Here is a 27867-nt window from a genome sequence, read left to right on the forward strand (position 1 = left end):
TTATGAAATGTCATCCGGCATGGCACTACACTGCACTGGCCAATCACATGCAAGCACACATTCCTATAAGATTAAATTGTAGTGTGAACTTAGTATTTGTTTATGGTAGAATTTTTGCAATGAAAGATAAAATAGTTTCTGCCGTGATAAATTTCCACTTGTAAAAACCTGTCTCGGAGTATTATAAAACCCTGAAGTCTGAGAAGCCTGAGAAGCTTTCACATTCTCAGATCTGTAACTTAAACTGGACTTTCTAAATCATATATCATGTCACGCCCACTGAAAAGCAGCTCCCTCTCTCCAGAACCACAGGAGACGACTGGAGGTCAGCAGCAGCACAGAGAAGTGATAAGAAGACTGAAGTCAGCATCTTATGAGTTTCTTTTTATTGTTCAATGCATGGCCACACACATATACTGGTTTTCTTTTGCACTGTGCATGATGGGACAGTCACTATGGAAATGGTGATGTAGATGGGATACATTTTAGGAGTTTACAGGGGTCCAAACACAACCCACATTCCTCAGGGTCAGGACAGCTGGCCCTCTCTCTTCCGAGTCTCCTTGATGACTAGCTACAACATGAAGCTAATCAGCTTCCCCCTCCCTCCCTCCCTCCCTCTCTCACTCCCTCCCTCCCTCCAACACGACACCTTGATAAATAAATTCTGAATTATATGTTTTTTTTTTTTTTCTTCCTCAGATCTGAAGAACTTGTTCAGTGGATCAACAGACGATAACAACCCTTTCCCTTTCGTTTAGACATTCTTGCATATATCATTCAGATTTAGCTTACAAAAAGCAAAATAAACAACATCATTTGGGTACAAAAATAAAATCCAAATTAAAACCTTTAACAGGGCGACACCTGTCGTGTTTTTTTTTTTCCATTTTCTCATATAGAGATAGCACAATACATAAGTCACTGGTCACAAAATTACACCGCAAATAAAGAAAAACAAAACCAAATAAAATTTAAAAAAGCCATATAGGAAATAAACCGATCCCGAAGAAGTGTACATCTGTCTTCCTCAACCTTTCCGGCCTATGAGCTACGAGACCACTGGTTTGTTTTTGAAGGCTGGAAGACTCGGGGTGTCAGCTGGACAGAGAGTGTTTTCCTCTATCTCAAAGATGTCTTCATACACCCTCGACTTTACAAAACGCAGCCCTACCAGACTCGCACATTCCTGACCCTGTTTTATCAAATACAGACTGAAGGGAAAGGGGAAAGGGGGAAAACAGAAATCCAAACCACTGCTCTAAATATCTATATGGATTCATCTGAGCGCGAGTGTGTTTATGTGTGTGTGTGCGGTTTCTCTCTCGACAAGTATGTACTCGTTTGCTAACATATACAGTGTATTCCTGGTTAGGGTGTGAACCAGGGGCACTTAAAAGTTGTTTAGCATCCCCCCACTGTGTCCTCACCCCGACCACCACGGGTCACTCTTTATGTTTAGGATTGGGAGTGGGAGATCTGCTGTTTCTTATAGCGCCATTTCGCCCACATTTCTCTATTTTTTATTTTTTTACTCCACTGTATTTACTTTTCCAGCTCTCTAAGCTTTACCTCTTTTCCTTCGATGCAGCTTTCTTTTGAGTTGTTTTTTTTTGCCTTTGGAGACGCAGATACACACAGAGCAAAAGAGTGGGAGAGAGAGAGAGGGAGCGAGTGTTGTGATCGATCAGCTGTTCGCAGCACTGACAGCTACCCCCCTTTTGACCTCTCAGCCGATCTCCTTCCACTGACGGTAGAACTCCACGATGTTCTTCAGCTCCATGCCGGCCGAGCCAGCCGCCTGCACCGCCGCCTGGCAGGGGGAGAAAACAGGGGAAATACAAAACTGTCCTCAATATTTCAATCGTCATTACAGCCAGGACAAATATTCCAACACAACTTTCTATTGAGAAGAAAGGAAGAAGCTTCAGAAGGTCTAAATGGTCACAGTATACAAACCATACAGATGTTAGTAAACTTCAGTAAATACTTTGTATTATATAACAAACATTTCCTGTAGTACTGTAAATATGACAAAACAGGGACAGAGCTGTAATGAACAGAGTCCAGTGAAGGCAGCACTGCAGCGAAAAACAGCAGAAACACAAGTCTGTTAAACTTTGCTGGGTTTGGTGGTAAATGTCCGCTCCCCGAGAGTTTCTTCATGTCGGTGAAATGCAACAACATGCAGTGAGTGACTGACCTTCATCGCTGCTGACCGAGTGCAAAGCTCGTCCACTTGATGGCCGGTAAGAATGGTCACCATGCCGGCTGTATCTTCATCTCCGTTGTTCTGGGAGACTGTCAACTGCCGACAGCTGTCCACCATCTTGTATAGATGCCTAGAAATACAGGAGAGAACCAGTCAAAGTCTAAGCCATCCGATGAGCGCGTTACAAAACAAAAAGAAGGGCAGCAATGTTTTACCAGGCTTCAATGTCCTGCCGTTTCAGTTTATCTCTTTCAAAACTTCGACCCGACTCCTTCTGGCAGCGAATGTACCTAGAGAAGGACGTGATAAACAACATCACCCTTTACAACAAGGACGTTTTATGGAGAAAAAGTGAACTTTGTTTTTAACATATGCCAAGAAACTGTCTCTAAGAAGGGGAGCGGTGAGGAGCTTCATCAGTCACTATACCTTTACCACAGATACACACCTGTTGCCTTTGCGAAATTCAGACTCCAGGAAGCGGATGCCATCCCTCGCTCCGGCGTTCTCCTTCTTCAGTCTGTCAAGTCCATCAATTACTACAACACAGAAGCAGTCCAGATCAAGTCTGACAGTCTGAATGTGAGTCAGGGACTGACTTTGTGAACAGGGCATTATGTTTAAAGCTGGAACTGAACTTTTGGTTAAAATAAAGAGATTTAATGTCACTGCCAGTCTGACTGTCTGCTCAGTCTCATTGCTCTAAAGCGGCTCTGTACGTTATACGAATCATGTGTGTTCAACCTAAGCTGTCAAACCACAGTGACATGTTTAGCTGATCAATTATGAATTAATCTACTGTATTTTTAATTTTAATATTAGAATACAAACAAATATTCAAATGTACTGAGAAATATAATATTCTGCCCCAAAAACTAAAACAGAGGCGTCTTTCTGTGTCTAGATAAGAAGAGTGAGATGAACAGAAATACTTCAAAAACCAGGGTGAAGAATGGGTGAAGCCACTTAACACAGGAATTATGGACATGCAATGAACTCGATAACAATGTAATCTGAGAATGACTGTTAAGAAGATGTACCCTTATTTGCAGTTAACTTGTGTCATATATGACGGTATTCATCAGGGTTTCTAGATGAGTAAGACATTTCAATAGAATTAAATTTAACACCTGTTTAATACCTGTGTAATCACACTGGCCAATGTATTTAAGAATGATGGAAAAGCATTAGGGATGAAACAGTCTAGAATTATTCATAATTTTCGGCAGCGTGTAGCAATAATTCCTAATGATATAATTAAATAAATGAACACAAACTGGACCAGGATAAGTGGCAGAAAATGAGTGGACTAATCAATTGCAAAAAAGATTTATTCGTGCAGATTCATTAAAGTTTTTTGCTAAAATCAACACCTGCACATTATTAGATGATGTACTTCTTAGCTTCTGTGACAGGTTGGAAAGTGCTGAGTGAAACTCCACAAAAAAGGATTCAACTGTCTCTATGCGAACGATCCGCTGTCCCAACAATCCTGCTTTTTGTTTAGAGGTATGTAACGCCTCCCGCCCGCCATCAAACACAAAAACATTTTACAACTAACAATACTGCGTTTGGAAGACAAGAGAAAATAATAACATAAATTACATTTAGGAAGTTTTAATACCTTCTTAGGCCTTTTTGAGGAAATTCAATTCCATACTTCTAAAGACTTTTCAACACCTGCAGACACTCTTCAAACACTGGATAGTGATATTGCCAGATTTCAAGTAACAGTGTGAATAATGAACTGAAATCTGGCACCGTAGTAAAGAAATAGTCTGATATTTTGCACAATTGCCTCTCTGTACAGTAAAGCCAGGGATCTGAACCAAACACCTCACCCTCTCTTGCTGTTTAGGACACACAGAGGAGGAGGCAGCGCACTGACCTGTCCGTGGGATGATGATGATGAAGCAGCCGCTGCCGGCCAGCTGTCGGATCAGGTTCAGGTGCTGGCAGAGAGCAGCTGTGTCTGGCACCAGGTAGGGAGACATGGACGACTGTGCCTTGGGCTGCTGGAGGCTGCCCTCTAGCTGCGACACCTCCAACTGCAAGGATCAGACAAATAAAAACCCAACAGCTGATGATGTGTGATTAATGGAAGATATATGTGGGTGTTATGGTCACAGAAACATAACATGACTATATAAGGGCTGCCATACTGTTCCTGTTGCCTCTCTCGGATGTGTGATAATGAGATTTAGATGGATGTTGGCTGGTTTATGACTGTGATGACAAACAGCGCACAGCTGTGTCTATGCTGTACTGCTGCTCAGATTTCACAGAAAACACAGACAGGGTAAACAGTCAGAGGAGAGAGTGATAATGTAAAAACCTGTAGTCGAAGCTGGGCCATGTCCCTCATTAAGCGATTTCGACGAGCTTCCTCTTCAGCCTGGACAATTACAGATAAAGAAAGGTCAGTCAACGTCAAATGGGACAGTAAAAGTAAGAGGTGTTTTGGTTGCAGCTCATTAAACATCACCATTTGTTTTAATGTCTAAACTCTCCCACAGGGTAATGAGACTTGACTGAATGAAGGGCCCCATGTGGTTGTTCAGGCCACTGTTCTGTTCAGATGTCACTCACCATTCGGAACTGGGCCTTGGCCTGTTGCACCAGATTATCCTGTTCAGACTGGCTGATGCTGGTGAAGATACCCGCCTCCGGGTTGAAGTGCAGCACGTTGCCTTGGAGATTTGTGAGGAAGTGGCCAAAACTGCGAATGCAGCACACTCGCACCACACACTAAAGGAAAGAGATGGAAGAAAATGTTTTGAAGATTTAAAGCATTTAAAAGGATAAATGTCTGATGATAAGATATCAACACGTGTTGGATAATTTAACTTTAAAGGTCTTTTACCCATAAACTGCAACAACTGCAAGTTAAGTGGGCAGGTGCACATGCATGTGTCTTAACATGTTTCACTGGCTGAATCATGTTAAGACACAGAGATGAAATAATAACAATTATACCTATAAATGTTAAATATAGAATAAACATTTTAGTGGTTTTAAACTGCTCTTATAAAGATTTTTATATTAACAATGGGTCAAATAACAGGTAATGAGAGGTGGCGCTCATGATGATGAACCCACAGAGACTTATCACCCGACTCAGCAGTTCCCCTCAGCTCTACACAACTTCTAACATCTTCTAACATCTTTCAGCTCGTTGTTTTCAAACACAAAGCTAAACCCATAAACCGAATATTCTACCTGCTGAGCACCAAACGCCAGACAGACGCAGTTAGCAACTACGTGATAAACGTGGTATAACATTTAGCAGATCGCTAACATTGTACTGTGTCATGTTGGCCATGACAACCGTATGAGGTGATAATGTGTTGTGGGCTGTCCCCAAGTAGCAACCCCCCCCCCCAAAGAAACAACAGCAATTGAATTAATTGATCTTTCCTTAAATTGCATTAATGATTGTAATATTGTACACTGTTTTGACATCTTCAACAACTTGTACAACAATAAGCTGGTAGATTGTGCAGCATTGTGTGTGTGTGTGTGTTAGTTTACCTCCTGTAAGGGGCTGAGGGAAGGGTTGCGGTGAGTAAAGTCAAGGCGGCGGTGAGCTACGCTTAGAGCAGGCAGGTGTCGCAGAGCCAAATCCTCAGGCAGCAGCAGACTCTGGACCAAACCCGGCTGCTCGCACTCATTTAACAGCTCTGTCACCTCTGCGTTCAGGCCAAGCTCTGCAATACACACATGGACAAATAAATAAATAAATAAATAAATGAGCTGGAGATTCAGAGCAGAGTCACAAAATGAAAATAAAAGAAATCACACAGGGAGACAAATATTCAGTGTGAGAGTTGAATATTAGCACGGTTTGTAAAGTCAGTCAACAGCGCTGGGTTGAGATCCGAGGTGGACAAAACTAATAAATAAACTAAATATCTGCTATCATGAAAAAGCATTAAAGCAGCATCATTACATCAAACCGCACCAACAAATAATAATTCTTAATTTGATTCAGGTCTCATTTACACAAGATTTTAATTAGTAAACTTCACAAATGTGTAAAATTATATATAATTATATTATTCTACTGAAATAGACCAAATGACAATACTGATATACAACGAGCTTCATGCAGGTAATACACATATAAACAAATTTGTTCTTGAGTGGCACGTATGAGTGATTTCACAGAATCTGTCGCACTCACATATTTTCTCTTACTTTTCAATTTTCTTACAAACGAAATTTGTGAGTGGCTCCATGTCCCTCTTTCTCCAAGACGGAAAAACGATTGTTTGACTTTGGGAATTGTGCTTTCAGAAGTTTGAAAGGGAAAAGGATACGGATATCAACTAAAATAAAAATTAAATAAACTAAAACTTCAATGTAAAAATGATATTCTTCTCGTCTTATCAGTGTGACGTACAGCACTGTGCAAAGGTTTTAGGCACTTTAGACGTTAAGACTCTCATCCATCACGCAATACCATCAGAGAGGCGTCAGATCAGTCCCAAATTCATTCTTCAACACGACAACGAGCCCAAACATACGGCCACAGTCATAAAGAATCATCTGCAGCGACAGCAAGGAGTGAGGCAACAGGTGGTCTGGACCCTGATGACATCATCGACTCAGTCTGGGATTACATGTGGAGAGAGAAGGAACTGAGGCAGCTTCGATCCAAGATGCTTGGAACAAACTACCTGCCAAGTACCTTTAAAAACTGCAAGCAGGTTTACTGTGCATGGGAAAATTGGTGTTGTTTCAAAGGCAAAGGCAGGTCACACCAAATATTGATTTGATTGATTTTTTTTACTGATAAATAAAAGCTATTCATCGGATTACTTTTGAAAGTATCTTCACTTTACTTTTAGTGCCTGTAAACTTTGCACAGTGCTGTAAAATCACGGCTTGTTTGACTTCTTTTTATTTCATTTTATAGGCATGAATATTGTGGCATTGCCACTTTTGCTATTTGTCAGAAAACTCTTCTCACTCCTACATATGAAACAGGGTTTTCATTTTGATGTCCAGCTGACAGTGTAAAACCGCATGTAATGGAACATATTCTCATTTGTTGTGTGGCTTTGGGTTTTATTTTAGATCTAACTTCATATCAAACCGTTCCCACTGAACTTCTGTCACACTACGGCTCTGCAATGACGTGACGAGAACAGCTGTAGTGATAGTTTATCATTTTTATCAAGTTAGCCTAACACCACTCCTGACACTGCTAAATTTGTTATGTTTTTTGACTGTTAATGTCCAACATGAGAACATGTCCCTCCACGTGAAAAGAGGGTATTCACTGACTTGGAACAAGCGATTTACGACAGCTTTGTGTGGTTATGAAGGTTTGCCGAATCTGACTTGGAACAATGACATGAGCAAACATCACTGAAGAAAGTAAGATGGATTTAGGATAAACCTCAAACCCTGGCTGCTGTTGTGACAAGTATAAATCTCCATGCGGTGCAGTCTACCAGTAACTCACCAGCCTCGAGCATCTTGCTGCCATCTGGTAGCAGGTTGAGCAGCACGGACAGTCGGTTCCACAGACTTTGAGAACTCTGCGGAGAGAGCAGTGGATTACAGTTGGCTAAATATACTCCTCAGATGTCAGTGTTTTATAGTATCAGCAGGAGGCGCTGCACCCTTACCTGTGCACACATGAGGATAATGTCAGTGTTGGTCCTTAGCCAGTCAATAAAAACCTTCACCACTTGGATCAACCCCTGATTGGTCATAATCTCCAGCTTCTCCAACAGGGTTTTTTCACTATGCACTGACTGAGTGCTGTGCTGGCTACCTTCTGAGTCGGAGTCCAAGTCTACAGAAGAAGGTGAAAGAAAAATGTCAGATCAAAAATACAACATTTAAAAAAAAAAAAAAAAAAAAAAGTCACAACCTCTTTATGAAGCATTAAAACAGAAAAGTTGAGAAAAGCAAACAAAAATACTGATTAGATGTAAAAAGGCACATTACCATGTTCATTGGTTCCGTTGGCAGTACCAGGGTTCATGTTACAGGGTGAATCCCCAGGAGGGGGAGGGGTCTCTTGGGAGGGGGGAGCAGAAGCGTCAGTAGGGGTGGGGATATCTGAGGAAGATGAGGCTTGAGGCCTCAGCAGCATGTTGCTGAAGGTCGGTGCCAGGCGGAAGCAGCGCTTGGCCTGGAAGAGTTGCGAGGACATGGCCTGGAGGTTACTGCTGATGCTGGAGTCGCTGGGCATGAGGGGCCCGTTGGTGGTCGGAGGGGTATCACCATCCCTGTCGCCTCCTTCTTCCTTGGTTTGCTCTTCATCTTCCTCTTCCTCCTGGTGTTCCCGGGCCTGGCCCTCCAAATTGTCCGAGTTCTCCGTGTCCTCCATGTCTTCCAAATCTGAGCGAGATTCCTGGCTGTTCATGTCTGAGTCGGTCTCTACATCAAACGCTGTTCCTCCTTCCTCCTCCTCTTCCTCTGAGCCACTCCCCCAGCTGCCCTCCTCACCCAGGGGGTCTCTCTTAGTCTCCTTCCTGTTAGAGGAAGGATTGAGGGGCAATCCCGTCGTCGTGCCGCCTGTTGAATCAGCACGGCCCCTCTTCTCTTCATCATCATCTTCATCTTCTTCACTCTCAAAGCCTTCGCTTAGGTCGCTCTCGTCCTCTCCTCGGCCGTCCTTGCGGGCGCAGCGGCGTCGGCGGAGTCGAGAGAGGCGGGTGTACTTCTTCTTCTGCCTCTGTTTGTCCTCTTCCAACTTGCGCTGTTCTTCCACGCTGCTATGCTTCTTGGCACCAACCCTTTCACAGCCATCTTCATCCTTTGCCTCTTCCTCCTCATCATCCTCTTGCTCCAGGGAACCATTCTGCAGAGGCCTCTCGTCACACTGAACTGTCGGTGGAGCTGACAAATCCCTCATCTCCAGGTCATCTAGACGAGAGAAGAGACATTCACAGTTATTGTTGTTTTTTTTCATTCAGGTTTACTGCGAAAGACGTTTCTCTGAAATCTTTTGCTTCTAACAAGACAATTCACATAACAAATGAAATGTTCTCCACTGGGTTATTCCTAAAAGAGCATGTCAGACAGAGTAAATAAATGTGTTCAAATGTAAATTACTCTTGACAGCCAGCCGAGCCAAGACATGAGTGGGTAAATACATTATAATAAGGTAGAAACTTCACATGCTGCTGTAGTTCTCCCAAAAGATTTGAAACCACAAAGAGCACCACTTTAATCCTAAAAGATGTTGCTGATGAGGACAAATTGGGATTGACGCATTGATCTACGTAGCAGACACAGGCACTGGGAGATTTCCTGTACCGTGCTGACTTGGGAGTATTTTTATTTTAATTTTTTTCAAAACTAACTTGTAGTTGCAATTGTGTGAATTTTCTGCTCCACATATGGAGACAGGGTTTCCCCTCTCTCACCTGTAGCGTCAGTGTGAAGTGGAGGCACCTGGCTCTCCGCTTCCTCCAGTTCAGCCTGCAGCCGGATGTTGACGTGGTTCACCAGGTGGGAGAACAGGGCCAGAGTAAAAGCTATGGATGCACTATACTGCTTCGATCCTGAAGACACAACAGACCCATAATTGTTTGAGCAAGAAAAATAATTTGTCTGAAATGTGAACTTTTCTTTTGTACCAACAGAGGTCTAGATGATGATCATTTTCCCAGAGTGGAATAAATCATGTACAGCTAGAAATAAGAAGATGATACAGAAATGGAATTACAGCTTTTGAAAAAGACATTTAAAGAGAAATGCTACTGTTTTGTTTTCAACTTTAAATTTATAAATAAGTTATTAACATAAACATGAAGAATCTTTTTAGATCTCCGATACACAACAACCACAGTTTTGACAGCTTTAACATCACAACACCACCAACCTCCCCTCTTCAGGCTGTGCACCACCATCAGACAAGTAACCACCATCTTGAAGACGAGGGTGTCGGGCAGCACAGGGCAGGAGCTGTCAGTGTGCTGCTGCTGCTCCTCCTCTTCCTCGCTGGGGGAGTGGTGAGAACCACCATGTGCTGGAGGGGGCAGGTAGAACAGCACCAGGTTGAAGTCCTCCAGCACCGACTGGCAGAGCGACGTCAGCTCCGTCTCCATCAGACTACACAGAGACACAGGAGGGGAAACGCCACAATGAAAATGAAAAGTGAGGCATTGAAAAAATACAAGGTACACACAATTTAACAATGAATAATCCAAGGATAACAATGCAGTGGTTTAAGTGGACTGCCTTTCATGTTTTGCTCATGAGCGACTTGTACATTCTGTCGGCAGCTTGAGTGGTTCGTTTGAACATTTCTGTCTGGGGTCACTGTGTTGTGTTCACTGGATTTCCTAAACCTAAGATCTGTTCATTCTTTACAAATTCAAATATCTGATTTTGCGTTCAGTGTTTCCGGTCTTAAAATAGCAATAAAACGGTTAAGGATTAAAAATAAAGTTACGTGTGATACGAGTCGGGAGATGAGCGACGCCACAAGCTCACTAACCTGTTCTTCGGCTGCAGCAGGCTCTGGAGGTACATGAAGCTCACCAGGAGACGCTTAATGTCTTTTGATCTGCAGAGAAATGGTGGAAAATGACAGATGACAGACAATTATTTCAATCAAATTCAGTGTTTTTTTTCTTGACCAAAATAGAGAAATCTATTTTTTGTCTTTGCCCTCTGAGTAATTTTCCGAGAACATTTAAAAGGAATAATTACATTCTGAAAAATATATGCTTAATTGGTTTCTTGTTGAGAGTTAGATGAGAAGAAAGAAATCCCTCTCACGTCCGTATGGCAAATGCACTGTTAATTAAATGATATGCTTTAGCATCGAGGTCATAGTTAGTGGTGGCGTTGTACATTAAATTCAGAATAGTTTCTAATATTCTGCCACTCTCATGAATGTAAATAAGGAGATAAAACAACAACAAACCCCTCTCAGTCACATATACGATGCCTCCTGAAACTATGATTCAGTAATAAACATTTTTGTTGTTTGACATTGAATTTACACATTTCTGACTGTCAACAGCAACAAACCCTGTAAAGACAGATCTAACGGCAGAGTTCTTGTACTGGATTGCATTAGATTTAACAGGTGTACCCAGTTAAAGGGTGCAAAAGGTTTTCATAATGAACACACCAGGGCTCGGTTCGGCTTTGTTCATGTAAATGACAGCATTGTTTTCTGCCCTGGTGGCAAAAGAATTTGTTAATCTTATTTGTTCCACGCACAATGTTAATCTAAATAATCCTGATGGTAAATAAACAAACATTATTCACGTTGCATCTTAACGAGTAAACCTATTCATGTGTCTTTGAAAGCTTTTGAACACACATCAGGGAAAAGCCACATGAGAAAAAAAATCCATCAATTCTTCCAGAAGCACCAAAACATTGTCTCCTGCTTATCTTATATTCTACTTTTGTATATTTGTCTTTTATTTCTCCTGAACCCTGTTACATTTGTTGCTTACACAAACTAATTTCCCCACAGGGATCATCAATCATCTAATCCCATTTACAGTGAGATGTTGCGTAATCCCACCAATGGTTAGAGAGCCTTTGTGATTCAAAAGGCGAGAACACAATTACGCAAAGCCCCAAATATCAATTGGAACTGGATTAAAATTACTCTGGCATGTCAGTACAGTAAAGTCAAAACATTCTGTTTATTTCAGACTGATCAGCCGGTGAAATCCATTAGTGATACCACTGCTGTCCAGAAAGGGCTCATGATTTAAGGATGTCTGGAAATCTAATTTCATTGATATGAAAAAGACATGGGCTGAATTAGTTTACCGTGAACCGAAATACAAGTGAGCACATTTTAATTTACAGAAAAGAATTAACAAAGGCAAGTGGAAAAATAACTAAATATTAACACTTTAAGAATAAATTATAATATTATATTATATTATATTATAATATGAATTGGGACTGATCAAAAAAAAATGTTGTCCGGTTTCAGAGCTGCCCTCCTCCTGCACATCCTCCTCACCTTTGTCGAGATGGAGATAGCTTCTTCATTTCCTGCTTCTTCACTTGGTGGTACATCTTGGCAGCTTTGTCAAACAGACGCTTCAGGTTGCCATAGGCGCCCTCGAAGGGGGCATCTGATTGGATGCTACACACAGATAAAATATCTGTTAAGACGTGTAACAGATCTGGTTGGATTTGTAATGTACTTGTAATGGCACATAAACATTCCTCACCAGCGTAGGTAGTAGTAGGTTGCTTCAACATTGTAGAACTTGCTCCCTGCCAGTGTGCCAAGTTGGTTAAAAGGCATTCCTGCAGACAGGTGGGTGAGGAAATGGGTAAACAAGTTAACATTTATTTTTAGAGTTGCCTGACGTGAACTGAGAACAAGACCACAAACAACTTCAGTAGCACAGCAGTAATGCTCCTTTTTACGACAGTATCTGTTCTGATTTAGCAGAAGTTAGAAGTGTATGAGCTTAATCATAATAATCATATCTAATATTTTGATGCCCTCTTATGTTACTTCAGTAACGTAGAAGCAAGAAGTCACAACTACATCTGACAATATTTTTCATGTGAGTCCACAAATAAAGCAGTAAACTCACAAAGGCTACAAGTACAGATAAGGTCAGTGAACATGAACAGTGATCCAGTTAGCTCAGTATAACTATGGGACATTAAATCAGCTGTGTATATCATCAAGGAATAGTTGAACATTTTGGAAGTTGCCCAGCACCTCTGCTAGTAGGCTTATTTTGTTACCTCAAGAGAGAGCCAGGCTAACTGTTTCCTACTGTTTCCAGTCTTTATGCTAAGCTAAGCTAAGCAGCTGCTGTCTGTAGGTTCATATTTACTGTACAGAGATAAGAGAGACTCAAGATCTGCTCATCTAACTCTCTGCAAGACGGCGAATAAGTAGCTCTGAACACAATGTATTTGGAATTTAAACATGATGTTCTTCCACAATAACATTGTAAATAGATTCAATATTGATCAGTGTCCTCCTTAAGTACTTTTCTTTTTGATTGAACCATTGAATTTAACATTTTTGTCATTATTATTACGTAAAGAATCACATCTGAATAAAATTATTTCCACAGCTTTTTAGAAACTAAATATTCCTTTCACTCTCCCAGCCCATAAAACACAAACTTTACCAGGTTCTCCTCAACAATGGAAACAGCAAAGTGCTGTGTTAAGAATTTTACATGACAGTCACTCACCCACATGCGGCATGACAGACAGGGCCTGATGGTAAAACCTCTCTGCCAGCTGCTCAGCCTCCACTCCAGCAAGCTCGTTCTGGTAACGGGCTGCAGAGGAAAGAACATTAAATAAATAAGTATAATATTAAAATATGAAAAACAATTATTAACAAGAATAATTGCTTTTGGTTTTGAAATCTATGTGACCGCATGATCATGACAGAAAAGGCGTATGATGATGGAGATATTGGTTCTCAATTATTTCTGAAACGTTCTTACACACACACGCACACACACACACACACACACACACACACATTCCATAATCTTCTACAATGTTCAGTTAAATAATGTATAATCAAAATACCAATATCTCTGTATAACCTAAGTCTAAACCAACCATACAGCCCCATGCCAATTATACTCTATAGCTAAGCCAAAATTTCCCACGCTGAATCACACACACATGCCGTCTCACACCTCTACAAGCTGGCTAAAGAGATTAATTAATTGCATATTCTATTATCGTGTTATTACCTAGATCTCCAAGGTAGACCAGACAGCGATGACAGGCCATCTGTGCCCACTCCATCTCCTTAGGGGTGGCTGACACAGGTTTCTTTCGGCCTGCGGGGAACAATTACACAACACTTTATTTTTCCATTTCAAGCATTTAGTTGATGCACTTACCCAGAGCGACTTGGAGTTATGCAATAACAGAACAAGTAAAGCAAACAGTTTTATATCAGAGAAAAGCCCGAATGCTAGAGACAGCATCTAGAAATGATTTGATATTCCTTCTCTGTCCCTAAAATGATAAGATTAAATTATACTTTGGGCTGGAAGACAGGATTACAGACCTCATTTAGCCCTTGGTATTTCTATAAACCCAGATATCCACTGTGAGCCTACACCTGCCTGTTTGTCCTTGCTGACAAGAGACTGGCTCGGCACTTCTCCACCTTTTTGTCCACTTTGCATAGTGCAGGGGGAACACTGACATCTGATACTCAATTCAAACAATGGACACACAAACACCTTGTGTGAATGCCACGGTGTGACAACACTGAGAGTTGAGTCTAAACACAGAGTGCATTTTAAAACCGGCAGTAATTCAGGTCAAACTTTAACCCAGTGGACGTTTAAGAGAGTTTGTGCAGTTTAGATGTTAAATCCACATGTTTTAAAACACTCACAGCACCATATTAAATTAAGATTTGTAAAGCAATTCACAAAACCGGGATGGTGCCAAAATTTGTAAAAGAAAAAGCTACGAGTCTGTGGATTACAATATTAGAATATCTTACCAATAACATCTAACAGTGATTTAATCTATTTTGATGTTTGAAAACGCCACATTAGTGAAGCATGCACAATACTGAAGCAGCAAAATTGGATTCAGCATCATTCATTTCTCTGGTGTGACAGGTCAAAAGTCATCAGTGACAAAGGCTTTTTAAATATATGGAAAGCAGACAGCCTGTTTCACATCTGAGAATGTTACAAATCCGTCTCACATTCATTATGTAAGAGTTTAGACGTTGCCTTTGCGTCTGAATGTTCTATATCAGTGTCCGTGCATGAATTTGTTGTCTGACCGATCAGCGGGTCTGTGACGTGGGTCCAGTCGATGCAGTCCTGCAGCTCCAGCTGGTAATGTGACTGGATGTAGAGCAGTAGGTGCTGGTAGAAACCAACCCCGGCGATCAGGTGTGTACGGTAGGCACACTCCAAAGCGCTACGACTATGGATGTGCTACAGCGGAGGAAAGAGACAGAAAAGAGAAAAACCAAGACATTAGAAGTAATAATAAACATTATCTACACAACACTTAAAATACACTTTACATACATTAAAAAAAATTAATTCAGAAACATTTAATGCAGATGAAACCTGGTTCAAAAACACAACCACTAGATAAAATACCAAACTGGCAAATTTGTGTTTTAAGAAGAGACTTCTTAAATTAAACACTTGATTAAGACAACAACAATGCAGCAAATGTATAAACTAAGTGAAAACAAATTAAAGTGAAAAATACAACATTGATATATCATCAGCAAACAGGTGATTACTTACACATCCAGCACTTTATAAGTAACATTGGCATTCATTTAGAATCACATTGTGGCTCCCTAATGAATGTAAGTCCAATATTCGCTCTCCTTTAGCTCTGCTTTTCATGAAATGTGTTTTTTCTGAAAACAATGCTATGACTATTGAGTGTGAACCAAAACAGTAAAGGTGTGGGCTGCGGTAAAGCACCTTTGAGGTGAGGGAAGCTGCAGATTCAGGTAGTAATTCCCTGTAAATTCATCACTACAAGTGATCCCTTTCACACTACACATGCATCTTAGTATATTATATCATTTATCTGACACAAGCTGTGAACATTTTTATAACAACAAATCAGCTGAGAAATAACCCGTCTACTTTGATAATGGTAATAATGGTTTTACTGTGTCGCTCCAGTAGCGGAGCTAAGTGCCAAAGGTGTAATTTTTTGGACGTTTGATTTCCACAGGGACAAACCATGCATAACATGTACACACTCTTGGTACTCTGTTGGTATTTTACGGGCTAGTGACCACAAAACAGCAGATGTCATTGTTAAGAGTTGACCTTTAAGCAGAAGCCAGGGTGACAAGCAAGCTTAACAAGTGAGAAAGTGGTTTGCTAACACATGCAGAGAGTCATTTTCCACAGCTGCGGGGACAGTTACCTTCTTGTTGGTCTTGATAACCTGGATGACCTCATAGTATACCTTCCTCCAGAGCAACTCCTCAGCCTTACGGCCATAGTCGACAGGGTGGAGAAACATCAGTTTCACACAAAGCTCCCTCAGCCTGAAAAAACACAGAAAGAAAAACAGATGCACGAATGCATAAGTGAGGGAAGTAGTTAGGTCACCACAAGTGGACCGATGAGCCAACCTAGTTTCACATGAACAGGTGGAGCTACGCAGGAACAGAAGTTATAGCCTGTACAGTAGAGTTGGAACTGTTGTCAGCTAATTAATCAGCGAATCAACAGAAAATTATTTGGCAACTATTTTCATTATAAGTTAATCATATTTCATGGATCATTGCCAATCTTTGCTTGATCCAGTTTCTCATGTGTGATGATTGGCTGCTTCTTTGTGCCATACTGTATATGACAGTGGACCAAACATGCGCCAGTTTATTAGGTACACCTAGCTAAAACTAATTTAATAAACAAGCCCTGCAATAAGTTCTACCTTCATAAAGATCATATGTGTTCCGTTTTTTTTTGTAACTGTCTTAGAGAAGTGTTGACTCAACTGTGTGGTCACTGGGCCGGGTGTAGTTTGCGGTGCTGTTGCACTGTGTTACACTGACAGATTCTTCTATTATTTTGTCCACCTCATTTACATCACTGAGGGTAGGCTAAATAACAGAACCATCTCTCTGTATAATGCAGAACAGTACAAAACATCAAAACGATTATAACCTTCATGAAGGCAGGATTTATTGCAGGGCTGTTTTATTAGACTATTAGTTTTAGCAAGGTGTTCCTAAAAAGCTTGCAACCAAGTGTTTATTCAGGTTTAGGACCGTTGGTGAGAAACAAGATTTTTTTCTGCAATTGTTTGACATTTCAAAGACAAAGCAGATTAATGAACAATAAAATAATCATCAGTTGCAGCTCTGCTTTATAGACACTACATCAATGACAACTGATAATTCTGGTACCATGGACAAAAGGAAATATTTGTTGTATTGCTAAAAAGCTTTTTTTTCTTTACTATGACTCACATAGTCTGTGTGAACTGATTCATAAGTCAGAGTTGTTAGCCAGAATGAAATCTCAGTCCCCACTTCATGTGTGCAGCCAATTACAAGATTATGTTAATACAGCTAGGCAAGTACATGCAGCGCTTCTCTTTATCTCTTCTTCTGTGCTTGGTTCTTCCATCTTCAATGTCTGATACTCAACAATAATATCAGCCTCACCTTGTACTGAGGTGGCAACTAATTAAGTGTGTGACTGAAGATCTCACATTAAACTATGTGCTGGGGGATCTGTTTACCAGTAGATACCCGTAAATACAGGTTTAAAATCATCCCAAATGATGTGCAATGGTATGTGATCACTCCATATACAGTCACTGAACAGGGTGAGATACCATCTCCTGTCTGTCTGACTGTGTAGGCACGCATCATCTCTTTCTCACATGTACTTCCAAGTTCCTCTTTCATTTTTCAAGCTTTTTGTTTGTTGTATCAAGTATGCAAATTGACACCACAAACCTGTTCTTCAGCTGTATGACTATGGTTAAAGGAGTATTATGTTGTTTTTTTTTTGTATAGTCTTGCAGAGACCAGTTTGTCACAGATGAAATCACATTAAGATATTGAAGCACAAATGGTCATGTGGATATATTTAACAATGATTCTCAAGCCGGATGTGAACTATTCCCAGTTTGTGCCCCTCGTATTAGCATACATTTGAATCACAGAGCCATCAGCCATAACCATCAGTTTCTCTAAAAAATAATTAACCAGTGATGGTTGAAAAACCTAGAACGATGTTTAAGAATGGTTAGAGTTGTTCAGAATGGTATAGGATCCCTGCAGACTCCTCTACTCATCTGGGTGAAACAAATACTACATCCACTGAATAAACAAGATTTTAACTGCTTAACTTCTAAAGTTACACCTCTGTTTTCAAATCAAGTACTGGAAAACAACTTTGAAAACTTTCAACTAGTTGATTAGAAAAGCGAAAATTTCATCACAAAAATCTGTTAGTATTTTTAAATGACTGTCTGGGTTTATTCAGCATCACCAGTTAATGATATTCCTAAAGAAACCAATTATTACCTCAGTGACTCGAATGCATGTTAATACATGAGGGGCACAAACTGGGGCTGGATTTAAACTGGACACATGATCAATACAGAATACAAAGTTTGCAAAGGGCCTATAATATATAAAGATAAGGAAATGCTGTAGGTCACAGATTAACTTATCTGAAAAGACAGCATGAGGGTCAGTCATATTAGCTAAGTGAACTGGAGGTTAACCCCACGCAGCTGGTATTTGAGGTTAAATTGTTACAGATGTTCACAACAACTGAATAGACATAGACGGTGCAAATTACACGATTGCCTCCTTTCACACACACTGCTGAGACTGCTTGACATACTTGTTGCGAAGGCTGATGTTCTCCGGCTTGAAGACCTCTCTGTAGGATGCTTTGCTGCCGATGATGACATCCAGTTTGTGCACGGACTCCACCACAGCCCTGGGTGGCATTGGGAAATAAGAGCATTAGCATAATGACAAGGCTAAATATTTACTGGTCGATAAAGGGATGTCAGGCGCTAACACCCAAAATCCTTTCCGTTTCATTTCTCTATAACAAAGACAGCAGTGGCAAATGCAGTAAATGCAGCAAATTTACCTAAATTACACTGCTATGATTGGAAGTGTGTAAGGTTTAGTCATCATTGTCCTGGCAGGTTATTGAATGGAAGAATAAGTGCAGTATTTCTCATAAAGCGCTAAGTTGGCTAGCACAATAACGTTCAATTAGCACATTGGTTAGCTCGGCAAAACGGCCTCGCCAACTTACCTGTAAAGCCGCTTGATGAGAAGGACTTTCGCCTCTGGCTCGCTGTCCTGCCCCGGTCCACTCATATTAGCGACTATCCGGTTGTTTGATCACACGCTCCAGCGTTTAACCGCCGTTTCCTCCTACCCTCCCAACACACTGTTGTCACGGCTACTCGGGTTTGTTCCCCGGCAGTGACAACCGTGTTGATAGCCAGCTAGCGCTAGCTATCAAGGTAGCGTTAGCTTTCCTCCCCTTCCCTCCGAGTCTTTTTCGTTTCTTGTGTCCTTTGGCAAGACCCCCTCTACCCATCCGTTCTGAACCCGGGTAGGAGGGGGTGCCCGGTAATTTACGCTCTTCCTGGTCAGCTAAAACGCACTGATAAGCTTCTTGTGTAGTTCCCCGTTCCATCCATTGCTACGAAGGCGGCCATTATTCCTATCAGGCAGTGACCGCCTGGATATCGCGAGACTACAGAATACACTCACGAGATTACATCGGGGGTTGCCAAGTAGTCTGCTGCAAATCCCCCATTTTCGAAAATCTGAATTAAACCCCTAATTAATCCCAAATTTTAAAAACTAAAGAAAGAAAATAGGCATCAGACGAACACCAGGTACTGAAATACATGTAAAAGCACAAGTAATTATTTCATGTTATTTGTGACATCACATATGATGCATCCGTTTGATATTTTGAGAGAGGGAGGGAGGGCTTGTTTCTCCAATGTATTTATAGTGAGCATAGCCTATTACGTTCCTGCCAATACTAAAATCTTTCACACTAACTTTGTCTAAGTAACATGCTATTTGAACTTGCCTTTAGTCATTAGTCTCCCACCAGCTATTAATCAAATCATGGATTTATTAGAAGTCACATTATAGTGAACAAATCTGTTAAAGCTCCTGTGCACCTGTGGGCCACCCAAACGGGGAGGTGTTTTATTGTTGTTGTTGTTGTTGTTGTTGTTGTTGTTTTTTCTTCTTATTTTGCCTGATTATATTTGTGGTTGAAAGTACCTTTTACTTGTACCTCACTTGAGTAGTTACATTTTATGCTATTCAATACTTCTACTCCACTACATTTTGTACTTTTCACCTCACTCATTTGAAAGCAATTGGTACTAGTTACTCTGCAGATTGACATTATTAATGCAAAACATAATCAACAAGTAAATTATGATGTAATATTATAGATTAAGCTACCCAGCAGTATATAAAGCAGTTAAAATAGCACCACCAGCTGCATCATTAAAGCGATTCTTACTATCCTTACTAATAGCAAGGTCACTGTCACTGTGCCCTAATTGAACAATGGCAATGGCCACTTTAAATTCTGTTGTTGTAATTCTTGTTTTTGCCAATAGAGGTCTATAAATATCAGAGATTATTTAATACCCCTATAACTGCAACATTGAAATCACACAGAAATGGCATTTTGAGAGACGCTTGCCTCCATAGTTTTATGTATTTTTATGCAACTCCTGACTGTCAAACAGGGTGACAGCAATAATGATGTAGGAAATGAATGACATTTGTAAGTCTATGGGGTGTGAGTTAGAGAGAAAAGGACAGTTTCTGGTTATATGTGATGTGTTTTTGCCTGGAATTGTAAATGTAATGTAATTCTGATATAAATACATTAGAAAATGCACATTCTGGCAGGTTATTACATGGGTACATAGTTTGATATGGCAAATGAAAACATTATTGATAATTTCATTGAGTGTAAGCTGACAGAATAAGTAGATGGGTGTATTTGATGCTCAGGTGTGGAGCAGGTTGAGGTGGAACTCAGCTCTGTTTGTTCTGTTTACACAGCATGAACCATTGCTCTTCCATTGTGCTCATTTTTTTCCTGCTCTGTCCAAACTCAGAAGTTGCCAACCCACTGAGGAACCGCAGGCGATTAAGTGTAGGAGGATGAGGATAATTACAAGCTTGCTATATTCAGTCGAGTCCCCAGCTCCCAGATCCTCCCTGCCATCCTCACTCTCAGCACATCAGCTGGTGAGAGTGAGAGGAAATGGTCTGCTCTGCTCACCAACGGAAGAATCACTGTCCTGACATGCAGAAAAAAATTTGGATGACCCAGATCAGCAAGCACTGTGATGCAACCACCAGGCACACACACACACACTTACCTGTGATCTACAAAACTGGAGTGAATGAGCTTGTAGATCTAGAAAATGATAAAATAAATAAATAAATAAAAACATTGGCAGAAAGGTACAACCATTAAAGCAGATCTTTTCAGTAGGAATTCAGACATAAAGTTCAGAATTCTTGTCTTAATAGATGGTTTGATTTCTTATATAATACATGATGCATGCTGTGAGCCTATACATGTAGTGTAATGCTGAAACAATTAGTATATTAATCGGTTAGTTGACAAGAATTTTTGATGATAGATCAGACATTTGCAGATCCCAGCTTGTCAAGTGTGAGGATTTTTGGTTTCTCTCTACTTTGTATGATCGTATAAGAAACATTTAGGCTCCCACTATTTTCTGACATTTTATGGACCAAATAATTAATCAGTTAACCTGGAAAATAACTGCCAGATTAATCGATGATCAAAATAATTGTTCATTTATGCAGATTTGAAAGTTTCTTTGGAGGAAATGACCGATGGGACCAGGGCATGAGGGGAAGCAACGAATGTAAAAATGGGCAAGGCTAGCAATATTCTATATTTTTGTTGTTGTCAACAAATCCCATAAAAAGGCACCAACCAACAGGGAGTCAGTCTGCCTCTCAATACTGTCTGATTTCCCAGCCTCTCAGCCCCAAGACTCTTGGTTCCTACTGATGTAAATCTTTAAAAATGTGTCACTAATAAATGTTTTAATTTTCAAAAAATTATAAATAATTTCTCAAAACAGGGGACAAATTTTTAGTAAATGTTACTCAAACAGGAGTTAACAGTATTTGTGGGGAATTAATGTATATTTGTTGCACTATAGTGAGTATTTTCCAACTTACAGTGGTTATTGGTGTTTTAATGGTTAATGGACAACGCTGGGGAGGGATAAACTAAATTAATTGTTGGTTTCAGTGTTTTCACAGGACTTGCTAACAATGAGAAAAATAACTAACCCTTAATTCTGAAATAGATAGATAGATCCTTTGAGAGCTGCCTGAAACAGAACACACATTCCCACACCGAGGTAAGAATTTAATTATTTGTTTATTTATTAATTTATTTACGTATTTCTATCTCCAGATTCACCCACCCGAAAAATATAAATTCCGGTGTATTCCAAAAAAAAAAAAAAAGAAGGAACAATGGCATCTTCATCAACCGCATCAAAGGAATTAATCAACAAAATCAAAGTGGCAATAATTATTATCATTATTACAATAATAATTCAATGATCAGAATATCCACATTCATAACAAATCCATATACAACTGCAATACACTCTTCAACACCACTCTTCCATTAATATACACAAAATCCCCAAATGTCTGTCCTGTCAAAACAACAATAGAGGAGTTCTGGGGGGGGGGGGCTATGGCTTGTCAAGGGGTATGAATATGAGTGACCAGCGCAGTTAATGGATCTAAGGTTAGTAAGAGTATAAGGGGGGGAGGCACACTTATTTAGTAAGGACCTATACAAAAACAAGCAATGTTAAGTAATGACAGTATACTTTCATGGAAGGATTTGCCGGTCTAACCGCATCTTAATAAAAGGCTAGACGGCTCCATGAGAGGCAGAATTTGGGGAACAAAATTTCAAGAAATATATAAGGGTTGTCGGAATAAATATATAACTCTGAATGACAACCGTTGCAAACATATACCATAGGAACCTAAAGTGAAAGTCAGATACGCAATAACTCAAAAACAGGTCGAGAATTTTCAAAGAAATGCAGATGGAGGTTTCTGGAAAAAATTGTGTTAAGTCTATATATGTACAAACATTGCTTGGTCACCCAAATCTACTTAGAAAAGCTTTTTAGTTGGTCAGAAAATGAGTGCAAGCTTTAAGATTATGTGAGTTACTTCTTGTATGAGAGCTTCAAGAATGCAGCTAGAAGTGACAGACCTTGCTGATATTCTAAGTCTGCACAGAAAGTGCCTCTGATAGCTGTCAGTACATTTAAAAACCTTTCCATGCCTCAGTATTGGTAACTTGAGAAGACCTATTCATAGAAAGAGAGAGAAACATTAGAGGAAAAAATAACTGTACACTCTGCATATACAAACAAACTGTATATACACATAGACATACCATATATACACATTTATCCAGTATATACACAAAGATTTAGCCAGTACACACACTTATATACAAACACATTCACTCGTTTCAGCAGGACCTCTAACATATCTCTCTCTGTCCTCGTTTCAGTCGCAAGTGGGAATGGCAGGGATTTCAACTCAGATTGGTGTCAGTGGAGTCCATCCATAGAAATAAATGGGCAGTTTTACAGCAATTTGACTGCAGAAATGTGGCCACACTGAAACCAAGAGTTCATCCGCTGCTCGTTTTAAACCTCTACAGACAGATAGTCGAAGTGGAGCACAAAATAGCTGTAAGAATGTCCTTATCCAACGGCTTTCGCATCGTCCGTAAAATGGAGAGCTCCATGGCGATTTTTGGGCGGGAAAACATCCGTCCGCTTTTTCTTTCTTTTTTTTTTTTTTGTTTTTGAATGATTATAACCAAGAGGAAGGAGGGCACAGGTCACAGCAACGTGCAAACTGTTGTATGGGGAGTAGGTAAAACACAAGTTTGTCCCTTTCGTCCTTTAGGGCAACGATTCTCTCCACAAGATTGTCTTAGTAAGAAAACTTGGTTCATATAAAATGGATTATTTATGAACTTCCATTAGATAGAGGCATCTATCTATATCAAGAAATAAATATCTGCTCCGGAAGATTTCTGATGAAGAGTTTTTTCTAATACTATTGTAAGAATAAGCAGTATCATAGAAATATAAATAATAACATTCTGTCCGGTTTTTCAAAGTCTTCATTGAAGCAAGAGTTTTGTTCTGAAGCAGTTTCACTTGTTGTATTAGGCTGTGCATATTTAGTTTCCTTTAAAATCAAAGTCTGAAAGAGATTCAAACGGAAGAGCTAAAACTATGAATCGAGAAACAGATCAAGTGTGTTTTAAAATGGAGTAAGAAGGAAGCGGTTAAATAATGCTTTGAGAATCCTAGATAGACAAAGAGTGAATAGATGAAGAGGAATCAAAGGGTAATTTGAAAAGACTACGAGAGAGAGAGAGAGAGAGAGAGAGAGAGAGAGAGCGAAATAAATGCTTTGAAAGTAAATCAGCTTTGACTGAAATTTTAAGAGAAGTCAAGCACCTTTGAAATACATCTTACCCCACAACACATCTCCCCTCTCTCTCATTTTGAGCATCACAGCTTCCTTGGCCTTTGTGTTCCTCTGTTCTGCTGATTGATCAGACTGCATAGCTGTTCTTTGCATGCTTGGCAGGCCACCAAATGCTAATATATGTCCAGCCTACCTTTTTAAAAGTAAAATGTAGATCCAATCACGAGGCGTCAAACACACTTTAAAAAGATCCTTTTATCAAATCAGAGAGAGAGGGCCCAAGTAAAGTAAAAAAAAAAAACCAAAAAAAAAAACCCAGCATTTCCTTACATGGTCCGCTGGGGCTCTGCACCATCCTTTGAGCAAAGAGAATGGGACCAATGCCCCAAGTTCTCCCTTTGTCAGCCAATCGCGTCACGAGAGAGGGCTCTGGACATTTGGCCATGCCACCCTGTGGACTGCCGATGGTGCATCAGCCAATTAGGTTCCACATTGTCCTCCATGAAGCTTTGAGAGTGGCTAGGGGGAGAAAAAAAGGGAAACAGAGAGAGAGAAGAAACGGGGGAGGGTGCTTGATCAGGTGCTATTGAAGCATAGCTATTGACCGAGTATCTGCATGGTGGCAGTCTTTCCAAAGCTGGACTCATCTCTGTTCTATAGTTTTTGTGTTCAGCTCTGAGGCAACTGCTTGTTTACCTGAGTCACTGAGGTATTTTCACAGCAATGTTAATTTCTCAATCACGGATTATCTCACATCTCTGAAAAGACACTGATGTTCAAACCTAGCCCGCCCTGAATCCAACATTCATCACACACAAGTCATTTCACAAGAGAAAAGTAGCCCTACAAGCTGTCTAGATAGAAGACAATCTTTTCCTGCATAAGACTGCTAGCATTATTAACATTTGGTGGTTCAACAGTTAAACATTCACTGTAAATATGAATCTAATCTAAACTAATCTACTAGCACTGGCTTGTGAAAGTACTTGCATTGGTCATTTTGACCTTTGACACTGCAAAATAAGTACTTTAGAGAAAAATGGCTGACACAAAGCTGAAGTGAAACTCTTCAACTCGTCTTGGTTCAACTTTGACGTTTAAACAAGCTGAGTTGTTGCAGAGCGACACCAGTGTGTGAAGCTACAGAGACAAAAACAGATTCACATCCAGACAAACCTTACAACAGACGGCTCATACACAAAATGAAGGATTATGGATACACGTTACAAACATTTCAAAGACTCGTGTTTTCAGTATTTGACACATGAGAAACTGAAGAGGTTTGTTTAATTTAAAAAATTCATCAAATCATCATTTTTAAAATTTTACTGTAAATGAAATGGTTTACTCTAAATGTACTGTAAATTTTGGTTTGATGCTTTCTTTCAAACATTTTCAGAAATAGATGCAACTTCAAATTATGTAAATTACACAAAAGAGTATGAAAGTATTCAAATTGTTTAAGCATCAGGGGTATAATATATCCTCAGTGTCGTAAGCAAGGCTTTTAAGGTGCATTTGGTTGATGGCTAGCTAGTCTACTGGCCGAAGGACGCTCAATATATTTATCCCAGGCACTTAATGGCAAGCTTAGCGATGACTGACAGTTGAGAATTAACAAAATGATCCTGGCAATGTTCACTGTAATAGAATATGGTAAAATGTGCCCAAAACTAAAAACATAAGGGGACGATTATTAATATGTCATTAGCATTTGTATTAATAACATTAGCTGTGGTGAAAGTTGTAGGAGAAAATGTTACTGAAAATGAATGAAAAGTACTAATAATGGCACTGCTGATCTTCTCTATCCGAACACAATGGGCGCACACTTTTTAAAAGAAAGAAACAAAACTTGAGAACTTGGAATAAACTCCATTCATCCATTGCAATCAAAGTATTTTCATCCAATCGTAAAATTAATAGTGTTTTCTGAAAATAGCACTTAAGTTCTTGGTCTCCACAAATCTGAAATAACCCGTGCAAAATATGTTAAACTGCTGATCCTTCAATTTTGAGCTGGAGAGCTGCTTTTATTAACTGTAAATAAAACCAGAGATTGGAGGAGGGCGCTTCAAACACACAGACATGGAAACCCCAACACCCCCATTAGACATAAAAACACAACAGGATGCACAAAGAACAAAGACAGAGACAGATACAAAACATATTGGGGGGGGGGGTAAAGTCCTGTCAAAGACAAATCGCAGGAGAGAGAGAGAGAGAGAGAGAGAGAGAGAGAGAGAGAGAGAGAGAATAGACAGTGAGTGAATCATGAAAGAGGCAGTGCTATGGCAGACACAGACATTTGACTTGGAAAATGGCACCATTTGTTTCTGTTTAGCACCAGTTTATCACATATCGGTTCTGAGATTGAGAAGAGAAAAATTGCACGAGCTCAGTCCAAAAACAAGAAGTCCCTTAGATTGAAAAAAAAAAAAAAGAAAAGTTCCCAAAAACGTCCTCCGTCACTCAGACCTCTACGATGCTTGATCTTGTGTCTTTGAATCTGTTTTCAGCCCACAGATCAGTTCCCTTACTAGCAAAGCTAACATGGACCTCCACCTGTTATCTCTATTGGAAAACCCTGTTGTAAAACACTCAAAGGCACTAAGACAGCCAGACTACATCTCCACATCTCGACCTACCACATTTGCAGCCTGGCGTGTTCGGGATAGGCATATTTAATGCACCTACATCCATGGGAGTCAAGAGTTACTATAAGCTATCTTATAGCACTTCTTTGCTGATGGCTACTATGAAGTCTTTGGGGTGCAAGACATTCTATAGTGCTTGTTCCTCACATGTATTTATTTCTGGTGAAGCCGCAGACAGGCAATGAGTGCACAGAGCAGATGTTCACATATTGGCTTGGTATGTTCGTCAAATGCTTTGTTTGACTGATTCAAACAGTATGTGGTAAGGTATCGTTATCTTGTCCTGCAAGACTGATACGAACTGAAGCTCCGTGTGAGCATCGAGAGAACAAGTGTCCATTGAAGAGCCCTTTGTGTTGTGTGTTCATGTGTTATGCACTGTACAGTAGCTGTGTGATTACTACTCGTCTCCTGCACACTTTTCTTCTCTCTCTTGCCCGGGGAATAAGAATATCAATGGTGATGTCTTTTCAAAACATTGTCTTGCTATATAAGAAAAGACGCGGACGGTGTTTTCCTTTCCTTTTGTGTCATCTCTCTCTGATTTGGCTCAGTGTTGTGTTTGACCTACTCCCCCTTCTTCTGCTATGCCTGTAGTTGCTGTTGCCGTGGTTCCAGCCTGTGACGTTGTCATGGGGGAGGATGTTTGGTTGCCACGGAGCTCTCCATTCTGACTAGGATGTTGATGAGGAGTGGGTAGAGAGGGAGGGTCTATGGTTTGAGGGAGGACTCCATTGTGGGGTGAGCTGTCAGAGGAAATGCCTGAGGAAGAGACTCTGAGGCCTTGATCGTTGGTTACTGCTCCTCCTCCTCCTTGTCCTCCTCCTCCACCTCCCCCTCCACCTTCAGTTTTCACACCGGGGTCTGCAGAACCCAGGGAGGAAAGCTGGTCCTCCTAGCGAGATAGAGAGAGAAGGGAGGGGAAAGAGGAGTGGGAGCAGGGAGAGATGGTCGTAGAAGAGAGGCCATTC

The 27867-nt window shown here is 40.4% G+C and overlaps 2 protein-coding genes across 10 annotated transcripts in view; both read right to left on the reverse strand.

Annotated features, from left to right (window-relative positions):
• Positions 1–369: 369 nt before the first annotated feature.
• smg5 (SMG5 nonsense mediated mRNA decay factor) lies at positions 370–20987 on the reverse strand. The gene is made up of 22 exons (XM_056380926.1): positions 18964–20987; positions 18535–18633; positions 16088–16211; positions 14964–15120; positions 13903–13992; positions 13384–13473; positions 12391–12469; positions 12177–12302; positions 10677–10745; positions 10059–10288; positions 9601–9738; positions 8174–9097; positions 7849–8018; positions 7683–7758; positions 5744–5919; positions 4802–4960; positions 4548–4607; positions 4101–4260; positions 2661–2751; positions 2428–2502; positions 2204–2342; positions 370–1813 (listed from the first exon to the last, which is right to left on the reverse strand). The coding sequence occupies exons 1-22, from the start codon at positions 19026–19028 to the stop codon at positions 1730–1732; spliced, it is 3381 nt and encodes a 1126-aa protein (XP_056236901.1). The 5' UTR covers positions 19029–20987; the 3' UTR covers positions 370–1729.
• Positions 20988–22112: 1125 nt separating this feature from the next.
• Positions 22113–27867, reverse strand: part of syngap1b (synaptic Ras GTPase activating protein 1b) — a 138071-nt gene continuing 132316 nt past the window's right edge. For 6 of the 9 annotated variants that reach the window (XM_056380916.1, XM_056380923.1, XM_056380918.1 and 3 more), the window contains one exon: positions 22113–27791. In XM_056380916.1, the coding sequence (XP_056236891.1) occupies positions 27447–27791 (345 nt within the window). In that variant the 3' untranslated portion in view covers positions 22113–27446. The remainder of the gene's footprint in view (positions 27792–27867) is intronic. The other 3 variants (XM_056380922.1, XM_056380919.1, XM_056380920.1) reach the window with 2 other exon arrangements.

Source organism: Seriola aureovittata, chromosome 7, assembly GCF_021018895.1.
Source record: "Seriola aureovittata isolate HTS-2021-v1 ecotype China chromosome 7, ASM2101889v1, whole genome shotgun sequence".
Classification (NCBI taxonomy): Eukaryota; Metazoa; Chordata; class Actinopteri; order Carangiformes; family Carangidae; genus Seriola; species Seriola aureovittata.

Excerpts from the sequence above, each read along its gene's own strand:
- smg5 (XM_056380926.1), bottom strand. The coding sequence starts at position 19,028 with ATGAGTGGACCGGGGCAGGACAGCGAGCCAGAGGCGAAAGTCCTTCTC. Across the intron at positions 13,474-13,902 it reads GGTCTACCTTGGAGATCTAG|CCCGTTACCAGAACGAGCTT; the intron begins GTAATAACACGA and ends TTTCCTCTGCAG. Across the intron at positions 2,503-2,660 it reads GAATTTCGCAAAGGCAACAG|GTACATTCGCTGCCAGAAGG; the intron begins GTGTGTATCTGT and ends GTCCTTCTCTAG.